The following is a 14634-nucleotide window of genomic DNA, read 5'->3' on the forward strand; positions in this document are numbered from 1 at the left end:
AAACAAGATGCGGTGACTTGGGAAGATGAGTATTTGGATCAACATGAGTTGTTCCGAAAGCTCATGGCTATTGAAAGTGGAAACAAACCGCCGAAACCACAAAAGGAATCAAACAAAGCGGCGCCTTTTGTTGGACACTCCCGAAAAACCAAAGCAACAATTTGAAGTTATTGCGGAAGATGAGGAAGATTTTATGTCACTTGATCTTCTCCAATCACTTGGCAATTAACTAGGGATTTTTTTGTCGGTGTTAGTCCTTTTTTTTGGTAGAAATTACACCGACGTATATTTTGGGGTCAAAATTGTAATGCCAATTTTTTGTGGCCAATATATAAGTAACATTATGTAAATGATATTGATATATATGATAATATGACTTTTATTGACTTGAAACTAGTGCAATACTTATTTATAGCTTATTAATGTTTACGCATTTGATTTATTCGTTATTACATTCCATTTAATTTTATTCTAATCTATGATTATTTTGTTAAAGCTTTTGTCAAGTGAAACATGTCAGAGGTTGCAAGAATTGAAGGTCGTGTTAGGTATTGCGCGTTTAAAAAGACGGTTAAGGTTATGATAACACCGACGGACTCTATTGATGATTTGAAGACACAACTTAACACTTATTTTGAGCATCTTGGTGAAAATCAATATACACGTCACTTGTCTGCTCTAATGCCAATGATAGACCTAGGAGAAGATAGAGATGAATTCGCATGGAAAACGGCAAGCTATATGCCTTGGCTTATTAAAGACGATAGCGACGTCGGATTTATGTTTAGGAATATGGTGGAAAATAATGTATTATATATATATATATATGTTCGTTCCATATGCAATTGTAATGAATGTAAGTAGGGATTTAATTTAATGATGTGTAATGATGTGTAATGACCTGTAATGTGTTGTTTGATTATGGACACTATGTTCCGTTTTGATGAATTTCAAACTTTTGTGTGGTTTGAACCAAATGTCGGTTTGATTTAATTATGGACATATGTAAAAGATATTGTATTTTTCTTGTTTATGACCGAGTTTCATTGTTGTATAATTTGAATTGCATATGGAAATGCTCTGGTAAAATTACAGGTAAAAACTGGCCGAAAAATGGCTTGGAAATGCTTAGCATTAATGCAGAACCTGCTGTCTGCATAAATGCTTTCCTCGGCAGTTAACTACCGAGGAATTCCTCGGCAGTTAACTGCAGCCGGATTTCAAATTCCTCGGTAGTTAACTGCCGAGGGGGCAAAAGCGTATTTTACATGTGTGTCCCAGCCTTCTCTAATGTGTGAACAACAATTTTCTTTGTATTATGGTTATGGTTGTGGAAATAAGTTTTAACCTTCATTGAAATTTTTATCCCAACATTTTCTTTCATTCATAAAAATTGTTTCTCTATTTTGAAATTGGTTGAGTCCCTTACTCGCAAAGTTGACATACAATATGATGATGAGAAATGATCATCACACATTGATATTTGAGAACATAAATTGTTGAAATCTAGTGGAACATGATTTATATAATGTAAGCGGATGAGCTCCATAGTGAACAACAACAAAATATGATCAAAATAAGCCTCCTTCATGGTATTTATATTGTTATTATTGTATGAGATATAACTGTTTATTTAAAAAAATATTTAAATATTATAAAAATGATAAAATTGTAAATACTAAAGAGTGAAATTGAAAGGAAAATCTAAACCAAAATCAAGTATTTCGTTTATAGCCTACACTAAGCAAGAGAGAGTAAAAAAAAACTAATATCCCACATTATGTAACCTGTGAATTTTTGCATAACTTACAAAGGCAAAACTAAAATCAACATAGGCCAACCTACTAAAAAAAGCCACCAGTATGCAACATCCTAGGAAAAAATAGATGTTAACCAACGTTAAACCATACCAAGTAACCATCTACGACGGTATGCTTTCAACCACCACCACTCATAAATATGACATGCAATTACATATGAGCAAACATAACATACACAAATTACAATGATGTACTGGCATGCACATTAAAATATACACAACATTAATGATGAACTTGCATATAAGTTTTCCCTTACATATAAGAACTGAAATATTAAAAATTGGGTTCATTTGTTAAAAAAAAACATTTGGCTCATTTTTTTTTCTTTCTGGTTGAGAACATTTGGCTCTTTTGTTCATAAGATTAATAGTCATACATACTAAAGAGATATACTAATCCATTAATTCATCCAACAATGTTAAATGTCAAACTCCTATGTCATTATTAATGTCAAAAACAATGAAAAAATCGCATAGAGATCAACTAGAACAAGACTTTTATAGAATGTGAAAAGAGAAAAGAATTTTATTTTAATTCATTCTAATAATGAAAAATGTATAGCATTCGTCATAAAATAAAGAAAAAAGTGGCGTTAACTAAAGAAAATTGAAAGAGAAAAAAAAGACAATATTCTTCATCAAATAAATAATATATCACAAATATAAAGCTAGACAATATTTGTGACATATTGTAATTAAACATTTCTGCGACATAAAAGAGATGTGCTTCTAAAACTGAATCAACTTGAAATTTAAGTTGATAAAACAAATGAGAGCAACAATGTCGAGACATCCAAATTGGCGCCAAACCATCAAACAATTCTCTGAGACATGTTCACCACATTGATTTTACTCAGATTTTGATGAACATTAACGGTCTGTTTGGAACGAGAGAAGTTGGTGCGAGAGAAACAGCTAAGAGAGAAATAGAAGAGAGATGGGGCTTTTCTTCAGTTTGGAACAACAGAGAACTTGTGCAGAGAGAGTAAAAACGTGTGGCCCCCACACATTTTCAAGTTCTCTCCGGACTGCGAAGAAAGGAGTAGAGAAAGAACATTTTCCACTTTTACCCTTTTCAACAAAAATGAAAATTGTTGTGTTTCATTGTATATCTTAACCACCGCCAGGCTTTCCTAACAATCGACTACCACCATAGCCATCACATCTTGAAAAGGAAGATGTGGAGAGGGGTGAATTCATTACAACAGATCTAGAAGACTTGTGGTGTGTCTTTGTTCAATGTTTTTTTATTAAGATTCTTAAGATTAAAAAAGATAATACCTGACGGTGGTGGTACTGGTGGACAAAGGCAAATAGATTTTGTTGCATATGCTGTGAAATGATAATTATGATGAATAAATATACAATAGTCACAGTTCTATCACAAGATAGTGAAAAAATTAGAAATCTCATAAAAAAGTAAACTCTTTACCTCTTCCTCTTATTTTTATTTTGACGTCACTGCCACCCTTTTTATACCATCTATATTTATATCTAATTTTGACACATATTTATATCTAATAAAATCAAATTATTGTAAATTTAACTATTTTAACGACCAAATTAAAATATTTTAGATATCGAAATAAGCAAGTAAATATAATTTTTAATTCTGTTTGAGAGTATATTAATTTCTTAATGAAGTTAAATTAAAATTAAACTACAGTACAAAATTAAACTCAATTATGATAAAATTGTATATTAATTAACTTTCTTAGTATAAAGGATATTTTGGTCTTTTCAAAAACCAAACACACTTCTCTCTTCTCTATTTCTTTCTTTTCTCTCTTGTAACAAACAACCTACTAAATCTCCTCTATTTCTCACCTCTTTCTCTCTTCTCATACTCTCTCTTACCTATTTCTCTCTTCACAACTTCTCTTCTAAACCAAACATACCGTAAGACTTTGTTGATGTTGATTCATTTTTTTAGGTTGTCGTTGGTTCAAGTTGTTCAGTAGACTTTTGGCCATTTGCATGATTAAATCCAAAATCTCTATGTAGCCTAAGAACAGTAGAATTCAAGGAAAAAACATTTGGAATTTACCATTCTTGTTATTGGTCTCATGCAGGCGATACCTTTAGCGGGGTGAACTCTTTCCTAGGCTTGTACTCTCGCTCCCTCCCATAAGGTTGTTTGAAGGTTCCTTTGTCTCTATTTGCCGGTGGATAATAATTCTTTCTGTCATAGTTATTGCCTTTTCTTTCCTTGGTGCCCCTGACTTTCTTTTCTGCATTGCTTTATTCTCTTTTTATGCAGCATTCTGCTCTTGCCATGATTTCCTCCATTGCGTCCGCTGGTTTTTGCGCCAGCGACACGTTGAATTATCCAGCCCCTAAACCGTTTTGGAACTCCCCAACGAATAGCTCTTGATTAGGATTGACAACTTTGATGGTGGCGTTATTGTATCTGGCGAGGTAGTCTCGTAATGATTCGTTTTCTCCTTGAAGTATGTTGAACAGACTAGTGGAGGTTACCTTACGATGTCTGTTTGCTGAGAATTGTTGAATGAGCTTCCTAGTCATGTCCTGGTATGACATGATGGAGAAATGAAGGAGGTTCATGTACCATCATAGTGCTGCTTCCTGAAGGGTTCCTGCGAGAAGTTTTTACATTGGATGTATTTTTGCCACATATCTAACATCCAAACCCCTAAATGGAGCAGACCCAAACTTACTTGTTTCAATCCACACAAGGCCTTTTTTAATTTGTAAACATGATTTGGAAATTCAAAAAATTTAAAACCAGGGGCTGGTCAACATACACCTCTTCTTGAATATAACCGTTAAGAAAAACGCTTTTATAATCAAAATTATATAAACAAACATAATAAAATTTAAAGAAACTCTAGAGCAAAATTAAACCGCATAGATTTGGATGAGTCATATTTTTTTAGGATAGTCATCCAAACTAAATTGCATGTGAATATTTTGTCAAGTCATAAGTTAATAAAAAAATTTAACATCAAGGACTAAATTGATAACAGAAGCGCACATTTAAAACTTTGTGACAGTGAGAAGCAGAGTTAGGAATCCATTTACTCATAAAAATACTATACATTAAAATAGAATCAAATCAAAATTTATTTATTTATTTCATTTCTTAAAAAAAGTGTACATTTATTTGATTTCCCATTTATTTACATAGATACTAGAAACACACGTAACCTTTTGTACCAAATAATAAAAAAGTAAAAAAAAAAACACCCAACATCTTTCTCTTTCTCTCAACAAAAATGGTGGATTCTGTAAGGAATGAGGCGGAGGCGGTGGCGGCAGCGAAGGAAAGCCGTAAGATCCGTCGGGAGAGGCTGAAACAAATTTTTCTTCTTTGCGTAGCTAATCTGAGTTTTATCGGGCCGGTGATAAGTTGTCAAAATCAGGCAACAAATGATCTCTTCTTTCAATCAGATTTTACTCAGATTTTGATGAGCATCAAGACCTTGTTGATGTTGATTCATTTTTTTAGGTTGTTGTTGGTTCATGTTGTTCAGTAGACTTTTGGCCATTTGCATGATTCAATGCAAAATCTCTATGCAGCCTAAGAACAGTTGAATTCAAGGAAACAACATTTGGTATTCACCATTATTATTATTGGTCTCATGCAGGTGATAGCATAAAAACTGCATATCCTACCCATGACATAACATTTAATGATGAATGAATGTTCATATTCATGATCAGATGATTAAAGAGTCTCTTTATAAGTACGGAAGACACCATGTTGTGATTGTGAACCACGACATAACCAAGGACAACAATGTTGTCTACAATCAATCATTATACCAAACCACGAACTCGATTGATTTCATTTTTTGTTATTAAAAACATAATTCGTAAAACATAGAGTACATGATGATGATTGTAGAATAATAGTGAGATGTGTTACACTTGACTTGATAATCGGTGTTGATGTTATGTTGTTGAGGACATGTATGTACGTGTGTATATATAAAGCTTATTATTATTATGATTATTATTCACTTGATGAGAATTATATATCACCTCCCATTAATTGGATTTTTGATTATAATTATAATTATTATTATTATGAGTTAATTTGCTACTAAATATTTTATCACAAAAAAATAATAATTTATTATTAGGTATATTATTTTTGTTAGAAATTTTACAAAATATTTTTAATTAAGCTATTTGACGAGGCGCCAATAACTTAACCAAATAGTTGTTAATTAACTTGTAAAAAATAAAGTTGTCTATTAAATGTGAAATCTTAAAAAACTGATTTTTTTATTTTTTATTTTTAGTTAATAGTTTTTTTTGACAAATTGTTTTGTTATTATATAATAGTACTCTAAGGTATTTATTTGTAGATATACCACAATAAAATAAGTTTTATTTATAGTTGAACAATTCCTATTTCAATATGATTTAACTAATTAATGATTCAAATAAAATTATAAAATGATAAAAATGTAAACACATCAATTTAAATGAAAGATCCTCTAAAAAGAACAGTTTAAATTAAGGATATTGTTGGAAGGAAAACATACCACACTTAAATTGTTGAACCTCTTTATATATAGTATAAATGTATAAGTATAGATAATGATAAAATCTTTAAAATATATTTTTATATCCTTCAAATAAAACTTAAGAGCGTTGTTACACGACACAACATCCTTGCCACATGAATTCACACGCACAATCATCTTTAAGTGATTCTCTCTTTTAATGAGTGTTGACTTACAATATTTAAAAATAAAATATAGTCTAGTTATTATACATACAACAAAGAAGGCAAACAATGATATTTAACCTTGTGAGTTGCAACACATACTCTACAATCTTACAATTAGTGGAGATCACCAACTCACATGCTGCATTGATGTGGAAAAGGTGTATGCAATTTATCATAAACAAACACATTTGGTAAGTTACGACAATCATTTGGATTAAAACCAGAATTAAAAGGGAACTCAAGTTGCGACAAACAACACCTTTATAATTTTTTTATCATGCACTTTACCTTTTTTCAAAACTTAAATATGTTAGGTTAAAACAATCTATTGAATGAATCAATTTTAGTATACTCTATATGATTTTCATCTACTTTAATAATAAGATTCTCAATTTATTTTAAAAAAATAAGAATTCTAAAAATTAATGGATGAAAAGCTCTATATTATACAATATATTACTGTTTTTAAAAAACCTATAGGTTTGGAAAATAAAAAATAATCTCATGTTCTTCAACGACCGGCTTTAATTTTTTTTTTTTATATTGTATTTACATGCAATAAATACGTATACATATTCATTAAATAATTAGGTTGAAATTTTTTAAATATTCTATTTCTATAAATATATTTCAAAACTTCAAAAACTATTTTAAAATAAGTATTTGGAAACTTTGTAACAACTTACAAGTATATTGTGGCATAAAATAACATTTAAGTTCTTGATCAATTAAGACAAACATTTATAATAATTGATGTTGTATGTTACCCAATTGTATAAGAAGTTCATATAAAATAAATTGTACAATCATGAAATTGTTAAATACATAAATATTGTATGAATAAATTTATATTTTTTTTTTGAAGGAATGAATAAATTTATATTGAGATCGTATGATCATATATACAATTTATAAATATTGCATGATCACAAAAATAAAAATATTGTATGATTATAAGTGTAACTAATTCATGAGAAATAATTGTATGAATTGCATAATCATAAATATTGTAAGAGTTAAATGAATTGAATTAAATAAAAAAATACCTTTTAATTTATGAACTTATGATTATTATATTAACAACAGTGAATTTATATAGAGCATGTGAGATACAATAAAAAAAAAAATTAATCACATAGCTTAATTGGTATGCAATGCCACTAGTTTAATTGGTTTGGGTGTTGAAACTTTCGATTTGTTAAGCAATTTCTTACACCCTAAATGTTAGTCTAAGGCTCTGTTTGGATTGATGGAATAGAATGGAGCGGAGCGGAATGGAATAGAGTGGAATGGAATGGAACAGAGCGGAAAGGAATAAAGTTACCATTCCATTGTTTGGATATTTTACAATGAAACAGAGTAGAGTTTCCACTCCATTGTTTGCTAAATCGACGGGATGGAATGGATTATAACTTTCTTCTTCCATTTTTACCCTTATCTAAAACCATTATTATTTTAAAAATAGAACTCATTGTCTATTTGATAACTCATTGTTAAGGGAATAACGTTAATTAAAAAAAACGTTAATTCAAGAAATTTTTATGCACTTAAATATATTACATGTTCGAGTTCGTTTCCCTTCTAATAAAAATGTAACTCACAGTTGGTTAGTCATATATAAGTTGAAATTTTGTTCCTTGTTGTGTTATCTGTGTATTATCAATCAAACGTTGGTACAAAAGAAACATGTGAACAAAAAAACATGAAGAGGACGGAAGTTGAAACACACGAAAAATAAATGTCAGAAAAAAGTAGAAGACGAAGATGTGGAAAGTGATGAAATAAAAATAGGGGTAAAATGGTAATAATTTAATTAAGAAAGTCAATTCCATTGCTTACCTCCCAAATTGGATGGAATGAGAAATAAGAAGAAATGGTGGTTTAGGATGGAATGGATTCCATCATATTCCATTCCACCTCATTAAAATTTTATCAATCCAAACAATGGAATATGACTTCATCCCACTCTATTCGATTCCATTCCACCACATTCCATCAATCCAAACATAGCCTAAAATGTTTTATACTTGTCTTTCAAGCATATATCACCATATTAGATAATTGTAAACTTTTTTAGTGACTAACATAGCACTATGACTATTTCTTACACTAGCATTGTATGCAAATTAGTTATAATAAGAAGTTGCAACTCTCCAACCATAAGTATGACAAGGAGCAACTCTCCAACCATCATCACTCCAAAGAATGACAAAGATACTCATATCCTTAGCAACATTCGAGTTGCAAACCAACCTAACATGGTTTGGTGAATTGTAATAGGTTGATCTCATGTTTCACCCCCCGTCATTAACTTGTTGATTATATATATGAATATGGTAAAGCTGGTCTGTAAGATATTTAGGAAAACATAAAAAGGGAACGGGGTGTAATTGTGTTGATCGATTAATTTTTTTCTAAAACATTGGTCAATTCCTTTCTCATATGGTAAATAAACTTGATACAAAACGTCATTTTGAAAAACATTTGAAGAAAATACAGAGAAAAGGTTGCTACATCTAGTCAAACCCCTACACACACACACACACACACACACACACACACACACACATATATATATATATATATATATATTTTTTTTTTTTTTCTTCATTTGAATGACTTAATCCATTACAACATGTTTTTCTCCGCCTCCAGGCTTCTGAAGTATTCTCTGACGCATTATGTATAGATCGTTCCACTAGAAACATTCTAGTTTTCTAGGTCTCACCACTTCTTGAACCTAACTTGTTGAAGAAACCAATATTTATCAATCTCTCATTTTAAACGAAGTTACTTGCCACTACTGGGGTGGACTACAAAATGTTGAGTTTGTGTCTGTTTTAACACAGTGATCTTAGATTCTAAGTCTTGCTGGAGAAGATATAATAATGAAATCATATAACAATTTAAGTATGTAAAAACATTGGTGAAAATAAAAGGGAACATCATTACAAAATCTGAATCTCTATTTACTTGAAGATGGTTATGACACAAGTGAATTGAAATTCATATAACATGAGCTACATAACTCATATTTGATTGCAACCAATTGGATTTTATAAGCTTTATCTAGACCATATCTCTAGCAAATGTCTTGAGGGTCTTTTCCTAATACTAAATTACCAAATTTGCATGATTGTATAAGTGATTATATTTGATTTTCAAAACATAGAAATAAAACTACAAAATACTTTACTAGATCATAATGCATTTACTTTCACATTCATGACGAAACAGAAAACACAACTTAAATAAAATTCCAATAGTTTTTGATTAAATAAGTTGAATTCAAAGCTCAAAACGGTGTAATACTTCCACTTCTTGTCTCAGTAGGACTGTATAAAGCAGACCTGTTCCTTGGTCTATTCTCCTCCAATTGCCTCACAACTTCTTCCATACTCGGTCTAACCGATGCCACAGGTGCACAACATCCCATTGCTAGCTTCAGTGCCTGAACCAAACCGTCTTCCATCGGACTTCTTATCCCTTTCAACAGTTCCACATCGAATACTTCCATTGTTGTCTCCTCCAGAACCGCTACTTTCACCATCGAAGGTAAATCCACGTACTCACCGCTTCTTCCGTTCTTACCAGGCTTCTTACCGATCAAGATTTCGAGAAGTAATATACCGAACGCGTAAACGTCGGTCCTCGAGTTACATTTCTTCATTCTTTGAAGCTCCGGTGCTTTGTAGCCGTCAGTCTTGGCAAGTGCCACCATCTCGTCAGCTATGGAAGGGATCATCAGTTTATCCAGGGCGAAATCGGAGACCCTGGCAACGAAGAAGTCGTCCACGAGAACATTCTTGGATCTTATGTTTGCGTGAGTTATAGGAGCATCGAGTCCTGTATGAAGATATGCTAGTCCTCTTGCTATACCTAATGCAATCTTGTGTCTCCTAGCCCAGTTCAGCACTGGTTTTCCTGCTTTAATTTCTGTAGAAAATCAAAATCATAACACAATGATCAATCACAAGCAACAGTGCTAATGTTCAAAATTTCAAATCACCAAAACCAAACAGATGTTTAAGTTCACTTGTTCAAATTTTGATTTTCATTTAAACCCTGTCTGTTGTCCAAGAAAACCTTGCGGCATAACGGTGGCACTATTGATGGCCTTCGTGTGTGTTAAGTTCGAGGCCACAAAGATTGATTTTAAATAAATTGATTCAATAAATTGATTATGCCTAAAATTGAGTTGAATGTAAAGTGATTTATGTTTGGATGCCTTCATGAAAAAGTGGATTGAACAATAACTTCAAACCTAAAATTCAATGGTAGAGGCAAAAGCTCAAAAATTCTAGCTTCAAGTTAAAATCAATTCTCAAGGTAAAATAAATTCTACTAGAGAACATTAAAACATGTCAAAATCAATTATACACTTCTAGAATAAACTTTGCTTCCTCCAACCAATCATACAGGCCACTGTCAAATTATATGCCTCAATTGCGGTCTTGTTCGTGGAGACATTAAAAATCACAACCGTCGTGGTCCTGGACTTCCTTTTAATAAATTCTGATCATGGCGGTTTAGGTATCTAGATTGCCATTGTAATTTCTTTTTCCTTAAGAAGAAAGATTATCGGAATTTTTACTCTAAATTTGATTTAAAGGGTTACAATAGTTTTCAGTTTGATGAAATCATAATTAATCAAATCAGACACTAACACACTACAAAAAGAATTTGAATATGAAATTATGATGACAGTTATAAATATAAAGTGCTATTTATATAAGCATGTGATTGAAATATAAAAATCAATAAAACCAAATGCATAAGGAGAGTGTTAAGTATTCAACAAACCATGCAAAAGATCATGAAGAGTTCTGAGAGGCAAATAATCATAAATAAGCAGCTTCTCCCCTCTTTTCCCTTGATAGAAAGCTCTCAAAGGAATCAAATTCTCATGTCGAATTTTCCCCAACTGTTTTATAACCGCCAAACACGAAGTCCTATCCTTGCAAGTACCTTCCCTCAACAACCTCAAAGCAATTGTTCCACCATCAGCAAGCTTAGCCTTATAAGCTGTTCCATAACACGTCTTCTCCATAACTTGACCGGTCGCATTCAACACATCATCAAGTGTCAAATTCTCACCACCAGGAAACAACATAAGCTTCCCTTCACCATTTCCACCAACCGAATTCCCACCACCGTTTTCTTCATCATCTTCTTCATCATTCAACTCATCTTCACTATCACCACTCCCCTTTTTCTTCTTGTTTTGCATATAACCAATCAACAATGAAGCCAAAACCACAGCACCTGTCATAAGACTGATAACAAGACCAGCAACAGCACCAGAACTCAATGAAGAATTCTTGCCACAACTTTGCAAAGGTGTACCACATAAATCAGGACTATTCCCTTCAAAAACATCAACACCGAATTTCGACGATTCTCCGAAAAATGGCACCACCCCACTAAAGTTATTATGAGAAAGATTCAATTTTTCTAACCTAAGTCCAACTAAACCATAAGGAATAACACCACTAAACATATTATTCCCTAAATCAAGCTGTTTTAAAGCACCAAAACTAGTAACAAAATCAGGAAAATTCCCAGAAAATTTATTCCCACCTAAATCAAGAAACTGCAAAAATTTACAAGATGAATCAGGTAATGCAGGTTCTGAAACAGACCCAGATAAAGAATTTCCATGAAGTTTAAGAGAAACAAGTTTATCACACAAATTCCATATAGAAGGTGGAAGAACACCATTCAAAAGATTATCACTCAAATCAAGTTCAGAGAGTGAAGAACCATAACCAAGTTCAAGAGGAACAGTACCAGTCAATGAGTTAATATTAAGGTAAAGACTTTGAAGCATAGGAAACTGACCAATCTCTCTAGGTAGAGAACCAGAGAGATTTGCAGAAGGTAGTTGAAGAGAAAACAAATGCAAAAAAGGGTTTTTGAAGAATGAAAGATTGTTCCATTGAGGTGAAGATAAATCAGTGCATGAAAGTGATGAACCGTTTGTGAAGACCCATTTGAGTCCTCTCCATTGACAAAGTGGGATTGAAGTGTTCCATGATGAGAGAACAAGGTTTTCAGTTTTGCCTTGAAGTGAAGGTTTGATTTTGAACAAGAGAAGTTCTATGTCAGAGGAAGTTGAAGGTGGTGTGGTTTTTGTTGAGGCTTTGTTGCAGAAGAAGAAGATGAAGAAGAGAAGGTAGAAAGAGGAAAGGTTTTTGAGAGAAGACATGAAGAGAGAGAGAGAGAGAGAGAGAGTAGTGTGAAGGAAGTGAAGTGAAGTGAGAAGTTTAAGAAAGAGGCTTTGTGTGTTTCTCTTTACTGGGAAAGCTGACAAAGTGTTGACTATGAATGAGTGTAACAAGGAATAAGGTTTTTTTTCAAAGTGTCTTTCACTTTGTTAATTCAACGGTTGGGATTTGATTGTACTACTCAATTGCAAGTTTACAAATAGAATGATAGAAATTTTGAATCATGAGCTTTATCTCATTTGGTGGACACACTCCATTTTTTCTAATCACATTACTTACTAACTAGTAATAAAAAATAACGAGAATGCTAATATGTGCCCTAACTATAAATACACAGAAATGAACTTTATGTAGTAATATTGTTTTATGTAAAAAGATGTTTATATCAATGTAAAATTGTTTCTTTTGAAATCGTTAACATGTGTCTTTAAAATGCAGATTAACAAGACTTTAGAAAATTAGATAATAAATAAGGTGTAATAATAATTTGTACCAAAAAGATTAAAATACTTAAGGATATTACAAGCAAAAGGCCAATAATTTTATTAAAAGTAACTAAATTTATTTGTTAGGCTAAAAAAATGACAATTACTCATTCAAAATTATAGATTAGAGACAAACATGAATTCAACATAACCGGAAAAGAAAATGATGAATAGAAAAATGCTATCAATAATGTGACAAAATCAAAGTGACTACAAATTTATATCTTGAAAAGGTGAAAATTTAATCATTGATTAAATAACGAATTAATTAGAATTGATATGTTATGTCAATATAAATCAAAGGAACACTTTATACTCAGCTACCCTCCATTGTGAATGATTTGATCAATAACATGCATATACAATTCAATGTTGCCTTAGACGATGCCTTCATCTGGACAAGTAATCAGAACGGCACTTACACTATAAAGAGTGGTTATTCTTGACTTCTCTCCCGCACAACTCTGATCATCACTGATAATTAACCCTTCTATTTCATGGTCTTAGATTTGGAAGTTACAATTTCCAGAGAAAATTAAATTTCTCATTTGGCTGACTTATCATAACTCTGTGCCTACGCAATCCCTGCTTAATCATATAAATATTACCCAGTCAGCTATTTGTTCTAGATTCGGCCTAGAGGGGGAGACTTTTCTTCATTGTGTGAGAGATTGTAATCTTTCTCTAAGCATATGGCACCACTTCGGATTTAACGATCCAAACTTCTTCTCTAACACGGTTGTGCATGATTGGCTTAAGGTTGGGTGCATGGGAGTAACTCTTTCTTGTTCGTTGCCACACTTTGGTGGACATGAAGAAATAGAAACTTCATATGCTTGAGTAATGAAAATTGGTCTCTCTTTCGTCTCGTTTCCAACATAAAGTGTATCGTAGACAATTTCAAGTTTGCTTCCCTTCTATTTCCAATGTTGTCTCCTCACATAGGCTCATCAAGGGGAACAACAACAACCTTACCGGCGTCATTCTCAATGTCGATGGTAGTTGCATGAGCTCCCCGATTAGAGCTGGCTATGGAGGAGTCTTACAAAATAATAAAGGTTTTTATTTATCAACTTTTCTGGTTTCATTCATGATCCATCTGATATATTGTGTGCCAAGTTATATGCAATCTACAAGGGACTCTTGCTGGCCAAATATTTGGAAATCACAATCTAGTTTGCTACTCTGATTTGCTTCACTGCATTAATCTCGTTAAAGGCCCCTTCTTCAATTCCATATTTATGGTGTGATTCAAGACATCAAGGCCCCTGCTTCATTGCATTTACCACACTCTTCGAGAAGAAACCAATGTGTAGATTTTATGGTTAAATTTGGAGCTATGGAGGCTGAAACCTTCTTTTCTAAAGAGTGGTTTTGGTTTTGTTGTTTTTCTTCCGCTTT

The 14634-nt window shown here is 32.2% G+C and overlaps 1 protein-coding gene across 1 annotated transcript; it reads right to left on the reverse strand.

The window, feature by feature from the left end:
* Window positions 1-9696: 9696 nt before the first annotated feature.
* On the reverse strand, window positions 9697-12782 carry TMKL1 (transmembrane kinase-like 1). The gene is made up of 2 exons (XM_085723583.1): window positions 11325-12782; window positions 9697-10457 (listed from the first exon to the last, which is right to left on the reverse strand). Exons 1-2 carry the CDS (start codon window positions 12727-12729, stop codon window positions 9817-9819), a joined length of 2046 nt encoding a protein of 681 aa, XP_085579709.1. The 5' UTR covers window positions 12730-12782; the 3' UTR covers window positions 9697-9816.
* Between the last annotated feature and the right edge of the window lie 1852 nt (window positions 12783-14634).

Source organism: Medicago sativa, chromosome 7 (genome assembly GCF_051527215.1).
Source record: "Medicago sativa cultivar Bolivia chromosome 7, Bolivia_mono, whole genome shotgun sequence".
Taxonomy (NCBI): Eukaryota; Viridiplantae; Streptophyta; class Magnoliopsida; order Fabales; family Fabaceae; genus Medicago; species Medicago sativa.

Coding starts and splice junctions, on each gene's coding strand:
- TMKL1 (XM_085723583.1), bottom strand. CDS start 12,729: ATGTCTTCTCTCAAAAACCTTTCCTCTTTCTACCTTCTCTTCTTCATC. Junction 10,458..11,324: donor TCTTCATGATCTTTTGCATG/GTTTGTTGAATA, acceptor GATTTTCTACAG/AAATTAAAGCAGGAAAACCA.